At 51.4% G+C, this 26,066-nt stretch overlaps 1 protein-coding gene across 3 annotated transcripts in view; it reads left to right on the plus strand.

The window, feature by feature from the left end:
- The window catches only part of AGAP3 (ArfGAP with GTPase domain, ankyrin repeat and PH domain 3), a 99,751-nt gene that overhangs the window by 21,751 nt on the left and 51,934 nt on the right, over nt 1–26,066 (plus strand). For 2 of the 3 annotated variants that reach the window (XM_079996422.1, XM_079996423.1), the window contains exon 2: nt 23,143–23,201. In XM_079996422.1, the coding sequence (XP_079852548.1) occupies nt 23,143–23,201 (59 nt within the window). Of the gene's footprint in view, nt 1–11,204; nt 12,055–23,142; nt 23,202–26,066 lie in introns of those variants that run through there. The other variant, XM_079996421.1, reaches the window with a different exon arrangement.

Below are 26,066 nucleotides of genomic sequence, written 5' to 3' on the forward strand. Positions count from 1 at the left end.
GGAGCCTTCCAGAGTGGCTGGGGAAACTCAGCCAGATGGGCGGCGTATTAATAATAATAATAATAGTTGTTGTTGCTGCTGCTGCTGTTATTTTAAGGCCAGGCAGGTCCCCAGAGGACATGTTGCCTCTGTGCACTTTTGGTCCCTCTCAGCCTCGGGGAGCCTCTGACGACCACTGCATGTGCCCCTCCCTCGATAGGCTGTCCTGTGGCGAATGGTGTTCTGGGCCCTGGCTTCCACTCCAGGGGAAGAGCCTAGCCTCTCATGCACGGACTGCATCCTGGAATTCCTGCTTTTCCGGAGGGGGGGTCACTCTCCTCTTCTGGCTCTGCATCTCCCCTTCCCCTCCAGCCCCTTCGCCGCCTCTGCAAATATCTTTCCATCTGCCTACAGGGAGGAAAGTGAACCTGGGTGCCAGGTGCCCCCCAAGACTTCCCCCCCCCATCTGCCCCCCCCCGTGCTTGGATCTCCAGGTGAAACCCCCTTTCCCTGGGCTCCTCCCCAGCCTTCCTCACAGAGTCCTCCTCTCTTTGCCCACCCAGCAAATGGGGTCCTGACTTGATGGCTCAGCTGTCAGCTTGGGCCCCACTGAGAAGCCACAGCTGGCTGAGCCGGGTGACCCAGATGAGGTGACTCAGCAACCCAAGCAAAAGGGGGGAGGAGATATTTACAAATAACGCCCCCAGCACACTTTTGCAGGCTGAGTCAGGTGTCTGAGCAGTCTCTGCAAGCGGGGGGGGGGGGGAGCCTCAAATAGGTCACAGACTCGCCCACGCATCCCAACCCCTTTTGTCTCTTATGCCAGCCCTGTTCAACGACCCCCCGCCCACTTTACTTGCTTGCTTGCTCTCAGGAAACAGAGAGCCCTCCCATTCTGGAAAGGCCTTGCACCGCATCCTGAGAGCCCCAGGAACAAGGGTATGGGCCGTGTGGAGCAGCCTCTCTGGTTCAAGGCTGAGAGTTGTCACATTGCCACCATCCCCATCGAGGAGGCTGAGAGAGGAGCTTGTGGCCGAGCAATGATGTAGACCTTCATAAGTGCCTGCTGGATCAGGCCCACCCAGCCCAGCCCCCTGTTCCCACAACGGCCAGCCAGTTGCCCCAAGGGAAACCCCCAAACGGGTACAAGTCTTCTCCCCTCCTGTGGTTTTCGTAAGAACATAGCAGATGTGGTTGTTTAGTCGTTTAGTCGTGTCCGCCTCTTCGTGACCCCCTGGACCAGAGCCCGCCAGGCCCTCCTGTCTTCCACTGCCTCCCGCAGTTTGGTCGAACTCATGCTGGTAGCTTCCAGAACACTGTCCCACCATCTCGTCCTCTGTTGTCCCCTTCTCCTTGCGCCCTCCATCTTTCCCAGCATCAGGGTCTTTTCCAGGGAGTCTTCTCTTCTCATGAGGTGGCCAAAGTCTTGGAGCCTCAGCTTCAGGATCTGTCCTTCCAGTGAGCACTCAGGGCTGATTTCCTTCAGAATGGAGAGGTTTGATCTTCTTGCAGTCCATGGGACTCTCAAGAGTCTCCTCCAGCACTACAATTCAAAAGAATCAATTCTTCGGAGATCAGCCTTCTTTATGGTCCAGCTCTCATAATAAGAATAAGAAGAAGAAGAAGAAGAAGAAGAAGAAGAAGAAGAAGAAGAAGAAGAAGAAAGAAGAAGTCCCCCGAGCCACTCTGGGCGGCTTCCAACAAAACACTAAAATACAGTAACCTATTAAACATTAAAATCTTCCCTATACAGGGCTGCCTTTAGATGTCTTCTAAAAGTCTGGTAGTTATTTTTCTCTTTGACATCTGGTGGTGGGGCGTTCCACAGGGCAGGCACCACTACCGAGAAGGCCCTCTGCCTGGTTCCCCATACCTTGGCTTCTTGCAGTGAGCGAACCGCCAGAAGGCCCTCGGAGCTGGACCTCAGTGTCTGGGCAGAATGATGGAGGTGGAGACGTTCTTTCAGGTATACTGGACCAAGGCCATTTAGGGCTTTAAAGGTTAGCACCAACACTTTGAATTGTGCTCAGAAATGTACTGGGAGCCAGTGTAGGTCTTTCAAGATAGTTGGCCATATTGGCAGCATCTAAAGATGGTTTTTTAGTGAGCGGTTTGATAACCGCTACTTAATCTGCATACATCACTACTGGGAAAACCATAGCTTGAATATATGGACCTTTGTTGGAAGGTGATGTCTCTGCTTTTTAAGATGCTTTTGAAGACATAGCAGATAGCTCCATCCATAGAGACTCTCAATCTCAGGGTCATGGGTTTGAGTCCCAGGTTGAGCAAAAAGATTCCTGTATTGCAGGGGGTTGGGCTAGATGACCCTCAGGGACCCTTCCAACTCTGATTCTGTAAGAAGAACCTGCTAGATGAGGCCATGGACTCGTCTAGTCCAACACTCTCTAGTTCTTACGGTCACCGACTAGATGCCCATTACAGAGAACCTGCAAGCAGGATCTGTTCTGAAGTTGCCTTTAGGAGACAGATATGAACTCTTCTCCTGGCCTGGAGCAGGATTTGAGTGCAAGAACCTCTTTCTGCCCTCCTGTGGCGTCTTAAGTTCTGGGATTCAGAAGCATAGCTGACTCTGTGGAGGCAGAGCAGAGCCCTTGTGCTCAGTCGCCACCCCTGGCCCTCTCCTAATCCAGGAGTTTGTATAAGCCTCTTCTAAAGCCAACCAGGTTGGTTGAAGCCATCACTTCTTCCAGTGGCAGGGAGTTCCACCGTCTGACTCTGCCCTGCATGAAGAAGGTCTTTCTCTGATCTGTTCTAATGCATTGCCAGTGACGCATTTGATGCTCTACCAGGCAAATGGGGGGGGGCTCTTTGTGGGCCACCTGTTTCCCCTTTTCCAGGCACTTCTGTGAGATTTAACACCTGTCTGAAATGGTGGAATAAATGCTCGAAAGCCCTTTATTTTCACATCTGCACCCTGTGCATAAGAGCTCGGAAAAACGAGCTTCTTGATAATCAATAATCATGTGTTGGTTGCCAGATCAGGCCAGGGAGGAGGCTGGACTCCCGGCAATTGCCTTGCATGCCAGAGTGCGCATGTTTGGGCACATGTCTGCAGACATTCACACGTGTGTGACCGGCTGCTCGGAAGTGACGGCATCACAGGATGGCATGCGCTGGACCTGCAGCCTCAGATGGGCAGATTTACACCTATCCCTGTCATTAACTGGGAACAAATGCTGGGCTGTCCTTGCAAAGTGTTCTCCGCAACGTTTTCCTCCTCACCACGTGGGTCTGCGCATGGAATGTGGCTCTTTCCTCCTTCCTGAGCCACAACCCCCTTTAACCTCCTCGGTTCTGCGGGGGAACTCAGCTACTCCCGCCTCTCTGGCATTTCCAGCCAGTGAGAGGAGTCATAGCAATGACTGGCATCTGGGAAGAGGGATCCAGCCAATAGACACAGAGAAAGCCCGAGCAAAACACACATTCCTCAAGCCTTTACTGCTGGTTTTTCTGGGGATCCAGCATTTGAGCGCAGACCTGGGTCGCACTTCATATGCCAAAATAAAAACGTCTTCTAAGTCTGTAAACGTTTAAAATGCACTGTTGATGCCAATGCCGATGCGCTGGCACATCTTGCAGGTGGCTGAGAGAGGGCAGCTTACGCCAGCCCTGCAAAGTAGACTACTTTTTCTTTTTCTTTTGTTAGAGCGTTTATTAATATTCCAATAAAAACATCCAATTAGCATATCAAATCATAACCCAATAAAAATAAAAAACTAACATAAAAACAAATCCAATTCCAAATTTAATTCTAATTTTGCTACTTCCCACAGCCTGAACATCAAAGCAACTCCAAGTCTCACAATATTTCCATATTTCATCACTTTTCCTTTTTCCTGAAGGGAGGAGGAGGAGGCTGGTGCCGTGCTATTCTTATTATATACCGGTAGATAGTTTTAATTCTATCAATGTATATTTGTTTTTATTCATTCCCCCCCCCAATGTCTTTAGCTGTTCTTATTTTATCTGTAAGCTGCCTTGAGTACCTGTCAGAGAAAAAGGCAGAGGAATAATAATAATAATATAATAATAATAATAATAATAATAATAATAATAATCTGGTGACGTGGGTGGGGTGGGATTGTGAAGTCACTTGCAGGAGGGGTGCAATTAATGAAGGGCTGGAGCAGAGGCGGGGCGGGGGGGGGGTAAGTGAGGGTTTCAGCAGTGACCAGAAGGGTGATGTCGTTGCAGCTGGCAGAAGGGCAGAGCTGGAAGAGGAGGCTCTGAGCTGCGATTCCTGGCTAGATGCCCTTTGGGGAGCCCTCCTCACTCGGCGGCGACGCCGGGATCCGTCCACTATAAGCAGAGCTGGCAGGGCTCTTCTTCCGCAGGCGGGTTTTCTGCATTGCGAGGAGGGAGAGATGGGTTTGGGGGGAGAGATGCAGCCGGGGGGGGAGGGGCGTGCGGGGGCGGAGCTCTTTCCTGTCCTCCCGCCCCCGTCCCCGAATGACGCGCGAGCCCAACTGCGCAGCCCCTCCGGATCCACGACTGACGTCCGGACAGGCGGGCGTCACTCTCCCCCCCCCAAATCGCCCGGACGTTTCTCCAGGCGCCAGCAGCCTGGCACGGGGGGGGGCACCCTCGCCCTCCCCTCCCCCTTGCCTGTGATGGGGGGAGGGTCTTGGGGCCCCTGTCCTCAGATTCCCCCCCCCCCAATGCTTCCCGGAGCCGAGTCAGTTCTGCTCAGAGGCGACCCGTTGAAATAAAGGACCCAACTCAGTCCCGTTGCTATTATCAGCCGGGGACCAGCAGTTGAGAGCACCCAATGGGTCTACTCTTGAGTAGAACGTGGATCCCACGCGAAAGACCTTCACCAGAGGCTTTGAAGCGGAGGTCGGGGGGGGGGCGCCTGTCATGGGCGCTCTAGTTGGGAGTCCTGCCTTGCAGGGGTTGGGCTGGATGACCCTGGGGTCCCTCCCCATGCGCCATTCTGTGATTCTGTTGCTGTTTAGTCGTGTCCGCCTCTTCGTGACCCCATGGACCAGAGCACGCCAGGCCCTCCTGTCTTCCACTGCCTCCCGCAGTTTGGTCAGACTCACACTGTTAGCTTCGAGAACACTGTCCCACCATCTCGTCCTCTGTCGCCCCCTTCTCCTTGTGCCCTCAATCTTTCCCAGCATCAGGGTCTTTTCCAGGGAGTCTTCTCTTCTCATGAGGTGGCCAAAGTCTTGGAGCCTCAGCTTCACAATCTGTCCTTCCAGTCAGCACTCAGGGCTGATTTCCTTCAGAATGGAGAGGTTGGATCTTCTTGCAGTCCATGGGACTCTCAAGAGTCTCCTCCAGCACCAGAATTCAAAAGCATCAATTCTTTGGCAATTCTGTGATTCTATTCTGTGATTCTACAACTCCCAATTTGCCTTTCTCTTGGTCTCCTAGCTGGAGCCCTAAGATAAACCCCTCTTGCTCCTCTTCCCCCTTTCAAAGCGTCTCCTCAGTCAGGACATGGGGGGGGGACCCCTCCCCCAGGATGCCCCCAAAGCAAGTGGGAGAGAGAAGGAAACAGGGGTAGCTCAGCTGGTAGAGCAGAAGACCCTTAATCTCAGGGTTAATCCATGGTGAACTCATGCCTTCTTGCTAACTTTTTTTGTCTGGTTTTACTGCTGCAAACTGCTTTGATCATTTGTCCATGACACACAGGCATACAAGTCTTTTTACAAATAAATACACCATCCAGGTGCCAATATTGAAAGGCCTTGATGGGGCTTTGCACAGTTGCAGCAGCGGAGACTGCAGAAGACAGCAGCCGGGGTCTGCAGCTTGTGGGACTCACTGCCACAAGATGCAGCCCCCAGTGACTCGGAAGCCTTTCCAAGGAGGAGAGGGGGCTCTCCTCAGCTGAGTGAGTCAACTCTGGCTCTGTGGCCCCAGGGGCTTCAGGGGGGCTTTGGGGCACCCTTCTCACTCCCTTCCCCCCAGGAGGGCAGAGCTGAAGGGCCAGCAGGTGCCTCTGAGCAGGGATGGTTTTCTGAGAGGGACTCCCCAGCTAAGAAACCTGGCTATGTGGTGGCCCCGACTTCTGTGTCACACACAGATGATTGATGCCCTTGATGAGGCAAGCTTTGTTGCAAGAGGGGTGGCGGATTGGGGTCCCAGAGATCTCTGCTGACCTGCTGAACTCTGGCACAGAAACCAGAAGGCAAAGGAAAAGCTCAGCTCCTTCCTCCAAGTGGCCTCGGCTGCCCTCCAGTGGCCACCATAGAATTGTACAGGTTGGAAGAGACCAGGAGGATCGGCTGCTCCAGCCCCTGCAATGCAGGAATCTGTTGCCCAGCATGTGGCTTGAACCCGTGACCATGATATAATAATAAATAATAATAATAATAAAATTTTATTTATATCCCGCCCTCCCCAGCTGAAGCCAGGCTCAGAGCGGCTAACAACAGTAAAAATAACACAGTTTACATAAAATCACAATCAGTTAATTGAAATACGTTCTAAAATCAATTCATTCTATAATCAATTCAGAATCAAATTCATGACAACCACTGGGCTAGAGTTCTGTGAGGATGACCAAAGGAGGGGGTCAGGCTGTGCCCTGACCCAAGGCCTGGTGGAACAGCTCCGTTTTGCAGGCCCTGCGGAAAGATGTCAAGTCCCGCAGGGCCCTGGTCTCTTGGGACAGAGCCTTCCACCCGATCGGGGCCACGGCCAAAAAAGCCCTGGCTCTGGTTGAGGCCAGCCTAACCTCCCTGTGGCCCGGGATCTCCAAGATGTTTTTGTTTGAAGACCATAAGGTCCTCCGTGGGACATACCAGGAGAGGCAGTCCCATAGGTACGAGGGTCCTAGGCTGTATAGGGCTTTAAAGGTTAAAACCAGCACTTTAAACCTGATCCTGTACTCCAGCTGGTAGAGCACCGGGTGAATGTGATCCCGCAGTGAGGACCCCGTAAGGAGTCTCACTGCGGCATTCTGCACCCGCTGGATTTTCTGGGTCGGTCTCAAGGGCAGCCCCACATAGAGCGAGTTACAATGATCCAGTCTGGAGGTGGCCGTCGCGTGGATCACTGCGGCAAGATCAGGGCGAGAGAGGTAAGGAGATGAGGAGTCTCAGGCTCTGCTGACTGATCTACCCCACGGCAGGCTGGTGCAGACAGCAGGGCCTCTGTGCTGGGGGGGCTTTCTACGGGGAGACAGCCAGGAGCAAGATTTGGAGCAGAGCAACAGGGGCAGATTCCTCAGCTTCTTAAGAGATCTTGCAAGGCCCCTGGGGCTGCAAAGCTGCTCTGTGGACTTTGCTGCCCTTAGACAGGTTTTATTATCCTTCCATCAATTTTTGATGTACCAAATGGTGTTCCCTACGCTGCCCTGTGCCTGTGCCTCGAATGCGGCTGCATTGCGGGGCTGAACCTAATAGCCTGGTTACGGACATGTTAGCCAAATACCAACCATCGGGATGGTTAAGTGGGATTGAGAATAAAATGAGAGAGAGAAGGAGAGGAATCTCACCAGAGGACCTTGTGTGGCTTGTCCGAAAATTCCATGTTTGAGATGGATTATCTCACAGAGTCCAATAACTTGGCAGCCAAACTGGGAAGAACACCTGGACAAGTCTGGGGACTGTGCGAGGTGAGAAGCCAGGGCTGACTTTTCTCTCCCCTTGGACCAACCCAAATGGACGCAGGGCCAAGATGCTGGTGAGACTGAATGGCTTGCCCTCAGCAGCGCTGCAGGGGAGATTTCAGAAAACAGCACTGGCAGGAAGAATGTGCCTCTCTGGACAGAGACAAATGGAATCAGTCTTGCATGTTCTTTTGCACTGACCCTGGTATCTGACAGTTCGATCTATGTTTATTCATCAGTTGGTTGCTACTAGGGAGTGGAATTTGGAGAAATGCAAGGTAGCCTGCCTTATGTTTACTCAGGATGGAGGTAGTAGCCAAGTTTCTGCAACCTGCAGTGAGGATTTGTGAATGCTAGATGGCACTAACTTGAGTGTCAGATGGGATGTTTTTGTATTTGTATTGAACCCTCCTGGAATCTTGTACAGTGGTACCTCGGGTTACAGATGCTTCCCCTAACCCAGAAATAGGACCTCGGGTTAAGAACTTTGCTTCAGGATGAGAATAGAATTCGTGCAGCAGCGGTGCGGTGGCAGTGGGAGGCCCCGTTAGCTAAAGTGGTAAAGGCAAAGGTAAAGGGACCCCTGACCGTTAGGGTCCAGTCGCGGACGACTCTGGGGTTGCGGCGCTCATCTCGCTTTACTGGCCGAGGGAGCCGGTGTACAGCTTCCGAGTCATGTGGCCAGCAGGACTAAGCCGCTTCTGGCGAACCAGAGCAGCGCACGGAAACGCCGTTTACCTTCCCGCCAGAGCTGTACCTATTTATCTACTCGCACTTTGATGTGCTAGCTTGGCAGGAGCTGGGACCGAGCAATGGGAGAATACCTCAGGTTAAAAATAGTTTCAGGTTAAGAATGGACCTCCAGAATGAATTAAGTTTGTGATCCAAGGTACCACTGTACGTATGCCAATAATGGCTTGAGAATCAGAGTCACTCCAGTGGGCTGAGTCTCTGTGAATGGGCTCCAGGAGTGACCCACTTTTCCCGAACCTGGATGGGTCGCTGGGCCTCCGTGCCCCTTCAGAGGCCGCCTCTCCCGGCCAAAGGCAGACTGGACTTTCACACGCAAAGAGGCCCCTCAGGCAAGCGGCAAAGTCTGAGGGGAGGAACTTGCGCGGCTCTGTGGACGTTGGCCGGGGATCCAACAAGCCAGTTCTATGTGGCAGCTTCCGGTGGGTAGGAAATGGCGTGTGCCACCTCCTGCAAACCTCAGATTGGCCACCAATGCCCAGCGTGTCCAAGGCAGCCTGGCAGGGGGATCTGCGGCTGTCAGTATAAAGGGAGGCTGTGAGCTTCTGCCTGGGGGTTATTTTATTTCCTAAATGTTATACACCAGTTGCTGGGAAAAACAAATCAACCCCAATCTCATAAATAAAATAGGAAAAATTTAAAACTTTCAAAGAGTTAAAATAACAACAGACAAAACCCCCCAGTAAAGCTCACATTAGCTTCCTAAGCAACTGGAAGGTTTATTCAAATACAAATGTTTTTAGCAGGTGCCAGAAAGATTGCAGTAAAGGCACCTGCTTGCTATCAATAGGCAGGGAGTTCCAAAGTGCCGGTGCCAAGATCACGCTAAAAGATTATGTGGCACCTGTAACAGCTATGCTATTACTCGTGTGCAGGGGGTTCTTCTGTTTTGTTTTTAAATAATATTTATTAAATTTTCCAATAAGAACATACAAATACAAAACAACTACAATAAAAACAAACACAAACAAAAAACAACAAGTATAATTTCAAAACTTATTTTCTCAACCTTATTTCCCCGACTTCCTCATACCTCACCGTTTTGTATTCTAGTTTCATTATCCCAACAGCAACTCCATTCCCTTATTTCCCAAAAGTTTTTTACTAATTCCCTTCCTTTTCTTACTCTAATGTCTCTGAAAACCAATATTTTTAAGTCCATGTCAATCTAACATTCTATAATCTTGTAATATTTATTAAGATAGTCCTTAAATTTCTTCCAATCTTCTTCCACTGTCTCTTTCTCCTGGTCTCGGATTCTGCCCGTCATCTCTGCAAGTCCCATATAGTCTGTCATCTTCATCTGCCATTCTTCCAGAGTGGGTAGATCTGATGTCTTCCAATACTTTGCGATAAGGATCCTTGCTGCTGTTGTGGCATACAAAAACAAAGTTCTGTCCTTCTTTAACACCACATGGCTGACCATACCCAGGAGAAAGGCCTCTGGTTTCTTCAGGAAAGTGTATTTAAACATCTTTTTCATTTCATTATATATCATTTCCCAGAAAGCCTTAATCCTTGGGCATGTCCACCAGAGGTGAAAGAATGAGCCTTCATTTTCTTTACACTTCCAACATTTGTTGTCTGACAAGTGGTAAATTTTTGCAAGCTTGACTGGGGTCATGTACCACCTATATATCATTTTCATAATATTTTCTCTCAAGGCGTTACACGCCGTAAATTTCGCTTCTCGGCCTTTTGGCTGAGATCGTGTGCAGGGGGTTCTTCTGGTGGAAGCTGCCCCCGACAAATGCACCTGAGCCAAAGATGTTGCTCCTCAGCGGAGGCAGAGACAGCTGTCCTTCCTCCTTCACCTCTTGCACCCAGAAGCTTCCATTTGCTGACTGTTGGCAGAAGCGACGCTTAGTGGCAGAGCCCCCTGCTTTCACAGAATTGTATACTTGGGAGGGACCCCACAGGTCATCTAGTCCAACCCCCTGCAGTGCAGGAATCTCAGTTCAAGCATCCATGACAGATGGCCGCCAACCTCTGCTTCAAGACCTCCAAGGAAGGAGAGGCCACCGCCTCCCAAAGGAGACTGTTCCACTGCCGGAAAGCTCTCTTATTGTCAGAAAGGTCTTCCTGATGTTTAGTCGGAATCTCAATTCTTGTAACTTGAAGCCATGGGTTCGAGTCCTGCCCTCCAGAGCAGGGGGCTCTTTTGTGTGCAGACGGTCCCAGGTGAGTGACAGCCCCTCGCCAGAGGAAAGGCCTCTGGGCTGCCTGGATTAACCTTTCCTTGACCTGGGGGGGGGGGGGACCTTATCTTTGCGCAGAGCTGGCCGGGCTCCGGGCTGGGCCTCGACGGTCCAGCAGAGGGTGCTGTTGCATTAGGAAAGAAACGGCTCGGGGGTTCGGAAGGTCTGGGGCTGGGTTTGGGGGTGGGGGCTAATGGGTGCCCGTCCCTCCTGGCAGAGGCCCGAGCTCGGGGACCGGGTTTGGAGTCTCCAGAACTGTCCCCACAGCGAGCCTTTCTGGAGTGGATCTGGCCCGCAGCCTCCCAGACGGCCGAGCCCGGGTTTGCCTTTCGGCTGGCCCCACCGCGCCCCAGGGCTGGGTGGCCCGACGGCTCGCCCTCTTCCTCGGCCCCGCCGTGGGAGCCGCGCCGCTGCCGGCCCGCTCCGTCTTGGGCGAGGCCGCCTTCCCAGCTGCGCGCCGTCGGGCCTCCGCTCCGGGCAGGGCGGGATCCGCGCCAGAGTTTGCGAGGCGCTGTCGGGGCCAGGCCCGGGCACGTCGCTGCCTGGCGCGGGCTGCGATGCGCGAGCCAGAGGAGGCTCTGCCAGCGACGGGGCCAGGCCAGCGCGGCGGCGGCGGCATGGGGCGCGGGGCCGCCGGGGCCCGGCCGTGAGCCCCGCGGGGATGCGCAGCAGCGGCAGCAGCCGGCCAGGGCGCGCCGTCGAGGATGGCTGCCGAGGGCTGGCGCTGGCGTGAAGCGGGCCGCCCGCCGGGGACCCCCCGCGCGTGCCCGCGCCGCGCCATCAGCGTGTGCGAGTCGCTGGACCTGCAAGGCGTGCCCGCCGTCCAGGCGGCCCTCAAGGCGGCCGAGCGCCAGCGCCAGCGCCCCAAGAGCCTCTGCTCGGTGGGCAACGGGCTGGGCGTCGGGCCTCTCGGAGCCGCCCGGCCACCCACGCGAGCGCGCAGCGGCTTCCTGGACTTCCTGCGCCTCCGCTCGCCCCGACGGCCCGACGACGAAGGCGCGCCGCCGCGCCCGGCCAGCGCCGCCTTCCCGCCGGCCGAGGCGCCCCCGACGGAGCCCGGGGGGTTCCTGCGCGGCGGCTCGCTGTGGGGCAGCCGGCGCTGGAACCTGTTCGGCGCCCGCGCCGACGGGGCGCGCAAGGGCCTCAGCTCGCTGCGCAAGAGCTTCAGCTTCCGCCTGCGCCGCGGCCACGAGCTGCACCGCTCGGGCTCCGGCCTGCTGCGCCCCGCGCGCCTCCGCACCCGCAGCGAGGGCGACGCCAGCTCCCTGCACACCTTCCCCAGCAAGCGGGACCTGCTCTACCCCGACGCCGCGCAGCCCCGCGGGGACCGGGCGCGCCCCGACGGCGGCGGCGGCGGAGGAGGAGGCAGCCTCTGGAAGCTGCTGGCGGGCCGCCTCCGGCGCCGAGAGCGCTGCGCGGGCCGCTCCTTCAGCCCCCTCGACCCCCGCGCCAGCCCCGCCAGCGCCCTCTGGAGCCTCCCGGGGGCCGAGCCCGTCCTCGTCTCGGTGGGGAGTCGCCGCAGCAGCGGGAGGGCGCCCGGTAAGGACGGAGAAAAGCCGGCGGGGGACACCCCAGAAGTAGCACCAAGGCTGTGATCTTCTTTGGTGGGGGGTCTGGGGAGGTGGACGGTATTATATTTAATTGATTTCTTTGTTGTTGTTGTTTTTAAAATAATATTTATTAAAATTCTGAAAGTTACAGAAAGGAAAAAGAAAAAAAGTTAAACATAACAAAACCATACAATACAATATAGAAACAAAAATATTACATATGCATAACAAAGATAAAACAAATATTGTTTTTGATTTCTTTGTTGCATATGTATCCCACTCCTTTCACCATGCAGCTGGGGGTGGCCTGCATATTCCTCCCCCCCCCCCCCCACACAACAGGCCTGCCAGGTAGGCTGGGCGCTGAGGGAGTGACTGGCCACTGCATGGCTGAGCTTGAACCCTGGTCTCTCCCAGGTGGTCTCTCCCATCTGACCATTGAAGCAGAGGTTGGCTGGTCAGTTTAATAAAGTTAAACTGTGGAACTCCCTGCCACAAGAGACGGGGATGGCTGTAAAAGAATTCATGGCGGAGGCAGCTTTTAATATCTACTGGCTCTGTTCTGCCTCCACAGTCACAGGCAGCAATGCACCTGAATCCCAGTGGCTGGAAACCCCAGGCTTGAGTTCGAATCCTGGTTGCTTGTTTCCATTTGAGACCTCTGGTTGGCCACTGTGGGAACAGGAGGAACTTTCTGGCAGTTAAGAGCTTTTAGACAGCGGTCCTCTTCTCCTGCCTGGGAGGTTTTTAAGCAGAGGTTGGCTGGACACCTGTCATGCTTGAGCTGAGATTCCTGCACTGCAGGGGGTCGGACTGGATGACCCTTGGGGTCCCTTCTGATTAATTTCTGTGATTCTATGACCCTAACCACTGCTCCACCACTGGCTCTTGGGCATCGTAGCTCAGCGACAGAACACCCGCTCTGCATGCAGAACGTTCCTGGCTCAGGCCCCACTGGCAGCTGCACACAGGTGCTGCCAGTCTGGGTTGGCAATGCTGAGTATAGAGTGTTTGAAGGCAGCTCCTTCCTGTGTGTTTTCCTCCTGCTCCCTTGAGTGGTCTATGCCTGAACTCTCGTTTGCAACTTTTTAGCCCTACGTACAGTATGCTGAAATAATTATTATGATTGCAACTTTGACTGGTTGTCTACCCAGCTACTCTGCAGAGTAGGCTGCTAGCATTGTTATCTGAGACTGGGCTTGCTGGAGGGCAGCTGGCAGGAGTCCACTCCTTTTTCTGGGGGGTGTTTAGGCCCAGTGGCCATCTGCAGACCCCACGAGAGCGAGAGCCGTTGGTTGAAGTCCCACTGTGGCCAAGGAGTGTCCCTTGGCTGGGCTGGGGACAGATTTTGAGGCTGTGCCAGGAGGACTTTTGCCCTTGGTGCCAATGTAGCTCTGGAGGGAGGCTGGACAGCCAAACTCTCTTGCGGGGGGGGGGGCGCTTAGCTGGAGTCTGTCTAGAAGCTGGCAAGGGAGGGGCATGGAAGTGGTGTGGTTTGCAGCGGGAGGGGGCTCCCTTTAAAATGTTCTCTTCTCACCCAACCCCACCCTGGCCACTTTTTAGCATCCCAGGTTCGCTTGTCAGGGATGCTTCAGCTGTGATTCCTGCTAGGGTAGATTTGATGGAAATCAAATTGATTTAAATCACTCTTTAAATGACTAGTCAGTAAGACTTGATTTAAATCTCTCTCTCTCTCTCTTTTTACAGAAAGACTCATTCTCACTGGTATAATCTTAATATTTGCAACCAGATGAAGGTTTCATTTTGGAATAATACATTTTCAGAGTAGTTTTTACAATTATATAAAAAATACTGATTTGGTTATACTATCAGAAATACATAGATAATTATGAAATTATCATGAGGTTTAATAAGTTAACTGTTTATATTTGGACAACTTTTCTGCTGTACTTTATTGAAAAGAGAAAAATAATCATTTCCTGAATAACAAATTAAATAGTTTATTTAACTAAAACAATAACATTATAAGTTATGTATCCATGTTTGTTAACTGATGTGGTTAAACAATTATATATATATATATATATATATATATATATATAAAAGACTGAATGAAAAACGTAAAACAAATCCTTATTTCCTGATGAATAGCCTTTAGACCAGGCATAGGCAATCTTGGCCCTCCAGATGTTTTGGGACTGCAACTCCCATCATCCCTAGCTAACAGAACCAGTGGTCAGGGATGGTGGGAATTGTAGTCCCAAAACATCTGGGGGGGCCGAGTTTGCCTATGCCTGCTTTAGACTATAATGTAACATAAACAGAAAACTATCTTTAGAAAGATTTTTCCTCCAAAAGCATTTTATTTTAAAAATCCGATTTAAATTTTAAAAATCCAATTTTTTTTTATTTAAGAAAAATCATTGATTTTTATCCACCCTGATTCCTGAATTGCAGGGGTTGAGCTAGATGGCCCTTGGGGGTCCCTTTCAACCCTGTGATCCTTTCCCTCTGGCTGCTCACAGACCAGCCCCAGACAAGAAGCCAAGGGCAGGCAGGAAGGCAGAGGATGTTTAATTCCTAATTCCCAAATGGTACCTTAAACCTGGGTACGGTCACCACCATGGAATGTCTAGGTGCCTTTTCCCAACGAAGTATTTTTTTTTAATTATTATTATTATTACAGTTGTTTGTTAGTTTTTGAACAGCTTAGTTCATGAACAACTTGGAACTCGAACGTCGCAAACCCGGAAGTAGGTGTTCAGGTTTGCAAACTTGGCCTCAGAAGCTTACTGTCCGGTGCCACTTCTGTGGCTTCCAATAGGCTGCAGGGCACTCCTGGAGCCAATCGGAAGTCGTGCCTTGGTTGTTGAACATTTTTGGAAGTCGGACAGACTTCCGGAACGCATTCTGTTCGAAAACCAAGGTACGACTGTAATTCCGTTTCTATGGCCCCTTATATTTTAAAGAACAAATCCCAAAGCTGTTCACAACACAATTAAAACATCGTATGAAACAACCCAGAGTAAAACTAATTCCGGCTTCAAGGAAAATATTTCAGCTCATTTGGCTTTTCCCCGTCCACCAACCCGGCACCCAGAGATCTCCATGTGGTCACAGTCGGACCCATGCCAGTTGCAAAATGCGTCCGGGAGATCTCTGTCACTGGCCATGGGAGAACTTCCTGACTCTCAATGTTGGGGGGAGGGCAGAGTTTGATCCTCTGAGGTTTCCCGAGGACCTGGCCAGATCTGCGTACAATAAAGCGCAGACTAATCATGTTGGTCCATACGGGGAGGGGTCAAGCACAGGCCCAATGATTTGGGGTGGGAGGTGAAGTGGGTCAGGGACAGCACTTGGGGTAAGTGCCCCAGAGAGGAGGCCCCAGGCTCTATCTGCCCCCATCCCGGCACCCCAAGGCAGCACCCAGGAGCAGTGTTCGAAATTCGCCAAGTGCCAGGCACATTTTGCACCTGGATTTTGGCTACATGTGACCAAGTGAGGATGCCAGGATTGGGCCTGACATCTCTGCCACCTGGGGATCCTTGGATCAGGACTGTTTTCACACACTAAGACCCCGTCCTGTAGAAATCTATCTGTTATATTTTATCTGCAGAAGCAGAATAAATTTCAGGAACCCAAATGTCATACTGAAAAATACGACTTTTGAGCTGTCAGGCCCCCACATGGCAACTAGGCAATCCATTTTAGCGACTGTCAGCCTGGTTTAAGGGACCATTTGCCGTCTCACTTATATACCTGAGTTTCTAACCCTGGTTTCAGGCCCTGGGGTCTCTCCCGGTCCTAGCAGGAGATTCTGCGGGGGGCTGAGGGTGAGGTCCTCTCCTTGCTCCATAGCCCTGAGGTCCATTGGCCTTCCTGAGATGTCTGGAGGGAGCCTCTGGTGGGAAGATGCTGGGTGGAGGCAGGAGGGGCCAAGTGGGAAGCAGATTTGGCACAGGAAGGGCAGGTAAACGTCAGAGGGACGTGCCTGGGCACCAGCCGGTGGGTGAGGTGAGGTCATCATCGCCAGGGATGGCAAGCCAAGCCAAGGAGCTGGGCAGGAGGCCAAACCGGGAGCTTGTGTGTTTTGGGTGGGGGCAGGGATGTCAGGCAACACCTGCGGTCTGTGGATAGGAGGAAGGGGGCCGTGGGGCTGGCACAAACCCCTGCCTGAAACCCTGGAGAGCCAAATGCTCCCCACTTGAAGATTTTCGAGGGTCCTGGCAGACAATCCAGTGCCTATCATGCTTGTTGCAGCCACTGCGATGCCGAGTGATTTCTAATTGTGTTTTTATCCCGCCTTTTCTTTAAAACATATTACATTTTATTGCATTGCTGCTGCAATTCCACAGAATTCAGGTTTTGCTAGTGTTCCTGGCAGAGACGCCCGGGTCCCCCTGAGCGAAGCCTGGGGGGGGGCTGGGGTCATCAGTCCTGCGCTGCATAGATGGATCCACGGCCTGACTCTGCGCCAGGCGGCTCGCTCAGTTCCACAGTCCCTGTCTGGGCTTTCCTGCATTTCCTTTCCTTCTGAGCTCCCTTTTTGCAGCTCCCCCCCCCCCCCGGCACCTTAATGGGAACCTGCAAGTCAGGATTGTGCCACCTGATGCAGGTCGATGGCCGTCCACGAAAGCTGGTTGTGCCATGATGAATTTGTTAGCCCTCAAGGCCGTACTGCTCCAAAATTTTATTTTTCAAATGGCGAACTGACTGATTGATTCTCAGTGAAACATCTGGCTCGTTCAGAGGGTTAAGATTTTTGAAAACTGGGTTAAGATTTTTGAAAACTTAAAGAGGAAAGTCCTTTGATCCAGGGACAGTCTGCAGATATAGCCTATTCAAGATTATTTTTCTTAATGGTGACCATTCATAATGTAGGCATAGTTTTCACATATGTGAGGGGGGGGGATGAAGCCAAGCAACAATTAGCTATAACATCTTTTGCTGCTCCTGCTCTGGCTGCACAGAAAAAGCATTTTGGTTACAGAAGTTCATTCTGATTGTGCAGATAAAATATCTACAGATAGAATTCTGCAGGACGGGGTCTTTGTGTGTGAAAACAGTCCCGATCCAAGGATCCCCAGGCGGCCAAGATGTCAGGCCCCATCCTGGCTCCCAGGCATCTTCACTTGGTCACAAGTGGCCAATAGCCAGGTGCAAAATGCGCCTGGCTAGTTTTGAACCCTGGCTACTAGTCAGGATGTCTAGGTTCTGCCTGCACAGTCTTGTGTAGCAGCGTAAGACAAAAGGCTGAATTCAGATGCAAAATAAATCTGAGGCCGCAGTGCAGGTGCCCAGTGTGCCTCACCCCCCCCCCCAGCCTGGGCAAAGTGGTGCATCTTCTCCCACCTGTCAGGGCAGGTGCATGGCAAGGTGAGGGCCCCACCCCAGGTGTCTCTTTAGGCCAGAATTTTGGATTGTAGGGAGACTCTCTGAAGTGGCCAGAGAGGCTTTGGGGTTGCTGCAGAGATGCTGCAGTCTCACAATTGTGGCTTTTGCAGGGGCGTCTGTGTTTGATGCAATGGTCTCAAATGATTGGTAGCTGTTTTCAATCACAGATATTTTAAATGCTGTTGCGTAGTGCTTCTCTAATATAGCAGTAGCTGACTTTTGCAGTTTTGATCGTCTCAGGGTCATTCCTGGAGGAGCAAGCGCCGTTTTGAAACACACAGAGCTATAATAAACCTTAATAGTCACCACTTGTGAGAACATGTTTCTCTTCTTTGCATTCTTTGATTATTATTTTTTACCAGCGGAGGCAAAAATGTCCATTTTGCCATGAAAGCCGATTCCCATATATCTCCTCCGCTCTCTTTCATGCCCCCCCCTTGTGGGTTTTCTGTGTAACCTCCAAGCCTTTGTGTGTAATATTCTTGCTGTTACCCGTAGGAAGTTAATTCCTCGAGTTCATCGTAGTCATCTAGACTGAGGCATGAGCAGCGAAGGAGCCAAGTTGCGGGTCAGGAAAACCACAAGGAATTGTTGTTTGTTGGACTGAAATCAGTGCACCCCTTTCCATCTCAGTCTCAGGGCAGAATTGCGATGCAACAGGCAGTTCTGAGATTCTGCCGGGGGGGGGGGGGGAATGTATATTTGGCTACTGTTCAGAGGGCCCTTACGTTTTCATTCATTCATTTAGAACATTATAATCTACTTTTCCTCCCAAGGAGCTGAAGGCACCACACACAGTTCCTCCTCCTCCCGTCCCATTTCATCCTCACAACAATCCTGTGAGGTAGGAATTACTATTATTATTATTATAAAGGTAAAGGGACCCCTGACCATTAGGTCCCGTCGTGGCCGACTCTGGGGTTGCCTCATCTCACTTTATTGGCCGAGGGAGCCAGCATACAGCTTCCGGATCATGTGGCTAGCATGACTAAGCCGCTTCTGGCGAACCAGAGCAGCGCACGGAAACGCCGGAGCGGTACCTATTTATCTACTTGCACTTTGACGTGCTTTCGAACTGCTAGGATTTCAGGAGCAGGGACAGAGCAACGGGAGCTCACCCCGTCAGGATTTGAACCGCTGACCTTCTGATCGGCAAGCCCTAGGCTCTGTGGTTTAAACCACAGCGCCACCCGTGTCCCAACTATACTTATGGATAAAAAATGCAGCACAGAGATAAAACAGAAAAACTAAAAGCATGGGGGGAAAGTTTGTCATCAGAAAGTATTAAGTCCGAATAAAATTTAAACAATATAAAAATCAAATCTATTAAAAATGCAAATAGCAGCAGCCAGAGAAACAGAGCACCAGGCCTGTCTATGAAAGCAGCCAGTTCCTGAAGGCCTGTCGGAATAAAGGAGGGAGCCTAGCTTGAATCACAGAATCATAGAGTTGGTGCGGACCCCAGTGGTCATTTAGCCCACCCCCTGCAATGCAGGGCACTGGGGGGCAGGGTGGAGCCGGGGACATTGTAGGGTGCGGGTGCCTTCCGCTTCCAATCCTGCCATTCCCAGTTCTGGGATAACTGGCTCTGGTTCATGTTTTGTGGGGAGGCTGCTCTCCCCGATCTGCATATGAATCTTCCAGATATTTGCATTTGAATATTGCATTGTTGCTCTTTTCTGCTTGGGAAAAGGAAGTCAGAATGTGTTGAGGTAACTGAGGCGTGTCCTTGGGGTTGTCTGTGCAGTCCTGTGTGTCTTCAGGAGGAGCGCAGTCTGCTCTGACTCACTATCCCTAAATCCTCCCCCAAGTTCCTGGCCCTCATGAATCTGAGCAGCTTTGTTTGTTTACTTCACCCCAAGGTCCCAAGGCGGGTTGCAACATTAAAATGCAATATTTAAAACAACTTTCAGTCGCAAAAAACAAGGCATACGCTTCCTGTGGGGTGTCCTCTGCTTTTACCAGAAGCTGAATAGTGAAGGTGCCAGACCCACCACTGCAGAGAGTGCCACAGTTTAGGGGCCACCACAGAGAAGGCCCTCTTCCCCTTAACCGCCACCCCAAACCAGCCCCCGAGAGGGTCTGCAGGGAAGGAGCCAGCCTTTCAGATATGAGGGGCCTGAGTCATTCAGGGCTTTGAAGGTGTGTGTGTGTCGGGGGTCGGGGACCCTTTTCCTGCCTTCTTGGCATCTGGTCCAGATAGGACCCCAGTCTCCCCCAGTTTGGGTCTTACGGAATAGCTGTGAGGAGCTAAGAGCAGTTTGGCTTTGGAGCAGTCTCCCTCGGAGGTTTTAAACCTTCCTTGGAGGTTTTTAAGCAGAGATTGCATGGCCATCTGTCATCATGGATGCTTGGATTGAGATTCCTGCATTCCAGGGGGTTGGGCTGGATGACCCTTGGGGGTCCCTTCCAACTTGACAGTTCTATGATTCCGTGGCCAGGTTTGAGTCTCTGCATAGAGGCTGCGGAGGAAGAGGTGATGGCAGAAGTTGGGGGGGGGGCTCTGTGCAAGAGACTGGCTCGGCCTGTCTGGGCAGGGTTGGGGCGCGGCTGGAGCTGAGCTCAATCCCGTGGGGGCTGGGAGGGCCTCCCCGTTTGCTGAACTCTGTGCTTTGACCTGGGCAGGCGTGTTGGGTGGGCCCCACCCAGTCTGCAGCCCTCGCCCCTGCCCCCATCCTGAGATGCCTCCTCCATGGGGCAGGTTCAAGAGATGGAGATGAACTGCTTATCTGTGTGGCTCCCAAGGCTTTCCTGAAAGTGGGGGGACCTCTCTCTCCCTCTTGGACAGACACCATTCCTCCCCCTGCCTTCTGCCTGCAGTGCCCCCTCTCCTTCCCTGCCTCTTGGGGGGGGGGCATGACACTGAGAGGCATCTCCCTCTGCAGAGACCTGGAGCAGCCAGACCCGCCTAACCAGTTTGGGTGCTGTTCTGGCAAGCCCAGAGCCAGGGGCTGATCCTCCTCCTCCTCCTCCTCCTCCTCCTCCCGCCCGCTGCTGCCTCTGGGATCTCCAGTTGAGGCAGGCAGCGCTTGCCTCCCTCAGCCTTAAGGGCACAAGGAGAACCCTGCTGGATCAGGCCCAAGAGGACCCTTCTAGTCCAGCACCCTGTTCTCACAGTGTGGCCAAATATCCCCCAAGAACTTGGGGATCTAGATAGACTGCCTGTGGACCTGGAGGTTCCATTAAAAACATAAGAAGAGCCTGTCTGCTGGATCAGGCCAGTGGCCAGTCTGGTCAGCATCCTGGTCTCTCAGCCACCAACCAGGTGCCTCTTATGGGCATCTCTTAGTTGGTGGCCATCCTGTGGGAGGGAGTTCCGTAGTTTCCCAAAATTCGTCTTTTTTATTGTCTTCTTCATAAAGGCCCATGAAATATTATCAAAGGCCTTTTCAGCATTTATAAACATTAAAGCAGCTTGTTTCTCATTCCTGACCTCTAGGTAGTGTATGTCATCAATTATATTTCTTGTATTATCCTACATCTGGCGTCCAGGTAGGAAACCAGCCTGACCATGATGAATTATTTCTGCCAAAACTCTTTTCATTCGGTTGGCAAGTATATTGGCAAATAGCTTATTATTTAATAAGGAAATTAAAAGCCTATAACTTTTAAGTGAAAGTAAATCCGCATCTTACTTTGGGGTCAAAGTGATATAGACCTCTTTCCAAGTCTCTGGTACTTTACCTATATTTGAAATCTTGTTCATTACTTCTTTTAACGGTTGTACCAGTAAATCCTGCAACTTTTTATAATACTTTGCTGACAAACCGTCAGGCCCTGGCGTTTTACCTATTTTAGCTTGCTTAATTGCAGCTTCCACCTCCAGCACTATTATTGGCACATTTAATAAAACTATTTTGGGGAGTTCCATAGTTTAACTCAGCACTGCATAAAGAAGGCCTTTGGAGGTCCCATTGTTGGGACAGAGGAAAGAAAACTTCTCTCCATCTTTCTCTGTTCCATGCTTATTACAGTGGGGCCTCGCAAGACGAAATTAATCCGTTCCGTGAGGCTCTTCGTCTAGCGGTTTTTTCATCTTGCGAAGCAAGCCCATTGACAGCGGATTAGCGCTATTAGCGGTTTAGCGGCTTTTAGCGATCAGCTGTTAAGCGGCTTATCAGCGGATCAGCTGATAAGCGGCTTAACGGCTTAGGAAAAGGGGGGGGAAAGGGGAAAAACCCCGCAGGAACTTGCAAGACATTTTCGTCTTGCGAAGCAAGCCCATAGGGAAATTCGTTTTGCGAAGCGCCTCCAAAACGGAAAACCCTTTCGTCTAGCGGGTTTTCCGTCTTGCGAGGTGTTCATCTTGCGGGGAACCACTGTATTCCTCACCTACGCCATGTCTCCTCGTAGAGGAGCTCTTCTGTCTCCTTGATATTTTTGGCTCCCCTTTTTCGAACCTTTCCAGCTCCACCGTGTCCTTTAGGAGGTGAGCCTGGCTGTGACCCCTGAAACTGAACGAGGGCTAGCTGCTCCCCCCACCCTCCAGGGGCATGCAGGAAGACGCTTGGGGCAATTTGCCCTTTGCCAAGCACTTGACAGTGGGGGGGGGGCAAACAGGGTGCTTTTAGTGGTTGGGCGGGGGTGCATTTGGTTCTTGCCAAGAATTGCTTCCTCTCCGTTTTCCATCAGTACCTCCACTGGCGCCTCTGCAGATCTCTGGGATGGGGCAGGGCATGAGCTGAGCCAAGGCCTCTTTTGCCCTCTGGGAGTGGCACTGCCATGGCCTCTGGGCAAAGAGCTTGCTGGTAGCCATGGGAGGAAAGGAGGAGCCAAGGGCAGGGAGAAGGTCCATTGCATGCAGAAGCTCCCAGGTCCAGTCCCAGTTTATGAAACCCTGGAGAGCTGCAGCTGCGAGTCAGTGCAGGCAATATGGGGTAGGTAGTGAGTGGTGGATAGGTGGGAGGTTGCCTGCTCTTGATGGGAATACACTTCCCCTGAAGGAGCAGGTTCACGACTTGGGGGTCCTCCTGGATCCTTTGCTGTCGCTCGAGGCTCAGGTGGCCTCAGTAGCCCGGAGTGCCTTCCATCATCTTCGGCTGGTGGCCCAGCTACGCCCCTATCTGGACAGGGAGAGCCTGACTTCTGTTCCCTATGCTCTGGTAACCTCAAGGTTAGATTACTGCCATGCGTTCTACGTAGGGCTGCCTCTGAAGACGGTTCAGAAACTTCAGCTGGTGCAGAATTCAGCGGCCAGGTTGCTCAGCAGAGCAAGACAGTCTGAGCATATTACACCAATTCTGGTCTGACTGCACTGGCTACCGATTAGTTTCCGGACCCAATTCAAAGTGCTGGTTTTGACCTATAAAGCCTTTAATGGCTCAAGATCGCAATACCTCAAGGACTGCCTCCTTCCATCTGAACCTACCCAGACCCTGAGATCATCTTCTGAGGCCCTTCTTCGTGTGCCTCCTCCTTGAGAGGTCCATAGGGTGGCAACATAAGAACAGGGCCTTTTCTGCAGTGGCTCCCCGTCTGTGGGAGGTTTCAGATGAGCTGCTGGCCCAAGAAGAAGAATCAGGTGGTGTTTTATTGCCTCTTTGGGCTCCTTTATGAAAGGGGAAAGGGGAATAACTTGCAGAAATCAACAGGGTGTGCAACCCAGCACTGACCAGCCTGAGAGATGTCATGCTCTGACAAGCCCCCCTTCCCCTCTGTTTTTTTGGAGTTTCTTTGGCTTTGAGGGGATCCCTTCACCCTCTGCTTCTCTCTCTCTCTGCAGATTCCTTTGTCAACAGCCAGGAGTGGACCTTGAGCCGGTCAGTGCCGGAGCTGAAAGTGGTGAGTTTTCTGTGGCTGTACCTGAGAACCTCGGGAGAGTCCAAGGGCCCCCACCTAGCCCAGAACCCTGATAATAATAATAATAATAATAATAATAATAATAATAATAATTTGCTGCTTCCAACAGAATATTAAAATACAATAGTCTATTAAACATTAAAAGCTTCCCTAAACAGGGCTGCCTTCTAAAAGTCAGGTGTCTTCTAAAATATTGCAGAATCTACTTTTGTTGTCTATCAGTCCCCACGTTACAGGAATTTAAAAGTGTAGGAATGTCCTCAAGAGCCAAATATTCCAATTGTCCTCACCTGTGATTGGGAGAAAAGGCATAAGATCCTAATCCAATCCATAACCTCCTGAGGAAATCCTCCTCCCCCCCCCCAAGTAACAGAAATAAACTGTCAGTGTAGTTTGACAAAAGCCTTTTTAGCATCAAGAGAAATAACTGCAGCCACATCAGCGCTTTCACTGCTTGAAGCACCCCCTTTTCCTACTAACCTCAAATTATCTGCTCCCCATCTTTGGCAAATAATATTGATGTACTGCTATAGCCATCACAGTCTGGTTTGCAATGACTCCTGTTATTATCTTGCTGACTACAATAATTAAGGTGATTGGCCTATAATTTGGACTCTTCTCCCGGTGGCTGATTGCCCCATGGGAGCTCTCTGGGAATCCCGATAGACTGCCTCTGGAGCTGGAGGTTCCACAAGAAGAGCCCAAGGGAGCCCACTCAGCCCAGCCTCCTCTTCCAACGGCGGCCACAGTATGAACACCCATCCTCCCCACTTCGGAGGTCCTTTGGGGTCTGGGTCTATGGCTGGCTCTAGATGTGTGCCCTGACCCCTCACTCCCCAGGGTATGATGGCTGGGGGCTCAGGAATATGCACTTACCCATTTTTTTTTATCCTTGCCATGGATGACACCCCATATATATCCCTGGTGGTCCAAGGAAGGAAGGAGATGTGGGTCTCTGCTTCCACTGGAGGCTGGAAGAACCGTAGAATTTCAGAGTTGGAAAGTCTCCAGTGGTCATCTAGTCTAACCCCCTGCCACGCCTGGTCCCGAGAAGCACCTGGGTTGCAGAAACTGGGGGCTGGTAGTGTGGGACACATGTGGTTTTGACTCCCTTCAGAGCCAAATGGCAGAGAACGGCGGGGTTGGGGGGGTTGTCCAGCAGTCTGGGTTGACCACTGAGCTCCGCTGCCTTGCCAGCTGGGTCTTTTGTTAGAGCAGCCACCAGTAACTGAGGTCTCCGGTGGCCCCCCACTTGGGGGCTGGGGCCCAGAGGAGATACGTCTGAGCCTGCAGGTGGGGGAGCTTGAGCAAGATCTGTCTTCCCTGGTGCTCCAAAGACCCCTGGAAGCTGGTCTGTCCCCCCCCCAAAAAAACGATCAAAAGAGCCAGCAGAATGAGGGGTGAGCCACAGCCGCCCCAAATAAGGAGAGCCTGCTGGGCCAGGCCAGTGGTCTCACGGAGGCCGTGCCATGGGAAGCCAGAGAGCAGGATTTGACCGCAAGAGCCCTCGCCCCTCCCCACTGGTAGAAGCTCAGCTATACACTCTAAGTGCCAAATGGCACCTTAAACCTGGGTTAGGGTCGCCACAACGGAATGTCTAGGTGCTATTCCCCACCCCCCAAAGTCTAGTAATTATCATTATCATCATTATTATTTCATTTTTTCTCTTTTTTTATATTAAATTTGCTGCTTTACAATTTAAAATACTCATTTTTACATTCTGAAAGTATCAATGACTTCCCTTCTCCTTCTGTGGTTCATTTTGCATCTCTTAAATCCTTGCATATTTCACAAAAACTAAACCATTCAGCATTCCATTACTGCATCCATCAAAACTTATTTACACTGTTGAGTTTATCTTAATGCTGCCAGGGTTTTCAGCTGTTCACAATTATTTCCCATATATTCAATAAACGTTTTCCAATCTCCTCCAAACGTATGTTCTTCTTGTTCTCTTATTCTATATGTACATATTCCACCAGCTTAAGTTGCCATTCTTCTTTAGCTGGGACCTCGTTCGTTTTCCGTTTTTCCATTCCACGGAAAATGGACAATAATTTCATTTCTATACCCGTAGCAGCCATGGATTTATCTAATCCTTTTTTTAAGCCATCCTGGTTGGTGGACTTTGGTGCCTCCTTTGGGAAGGAGTAGCTGTGCCTTTAAAACCACCTGGGAGCCAAGAGAGAGTCAGGGCAGGACTTCCCAAATTAACGGGTTTAACCCTTTGTTAGCCTTTGGCACTTATTACCTGCAAAGGCAAAGAGCACCACCTTCTGGGCAAAGGCTGCAGTGCTGATGGGAGCCAACCTGCATTTTGTTCCTATCAGGAGGACAGTTTGGGGTGGAAAAGGGCACTCTGGGTTGTGGGCAGTTCTTTCCGGCAGGTGCCAGGTGGGGTGTCAAGGAGTGCCTGGCACTGCCCCCTTAGTGTGCCCCATCTTTCTCCCCTCCTCCCTTCAGAATCATAGAGTTGGAAGTGACAAATGCAGGAATCTCAACTAAAGCATCCATGTCTTTCTTTCGTTCTTTCGTTCTTTCTTTCTTTCTTTAAATGAGATTTTTAATTATTATTTTTCCACTGCATCATAAAATTAGAAATAGAAAAGAAAAGGGCAGTAGAAATAAAGATTGAGAAAAGAAAAAGAGAGAGCAGTAAGATAAAGGGTAAAAAAAATAACAAGAGAAGAACTTCTTATTTTCCACCTTCCTGTTCCATAAAAAGTGGAGAGCCCTTTCCTTTTAATATTTATTTGGTTTTCCAGATTAAAATTTTACAATCATATAATGAAATAAATCATAAAAACAAGATTCCAAGGAACCTGCTGGGCTCCCCTCCTCCCCTTT

The sequence above is a fragment of the Podarcis cretensis genome, assembly GCF_951804945.1.
Source record: "Podarcis cretensis genome assembly, chromosome: 12".
NCBI classification, from domain to species: domain Eukaryota; kingdom Metazoa; phylum Chordata; class Lepidosauria; order Squamata; family Lacertidae; genus Podarcis; species Podarcis cretensis.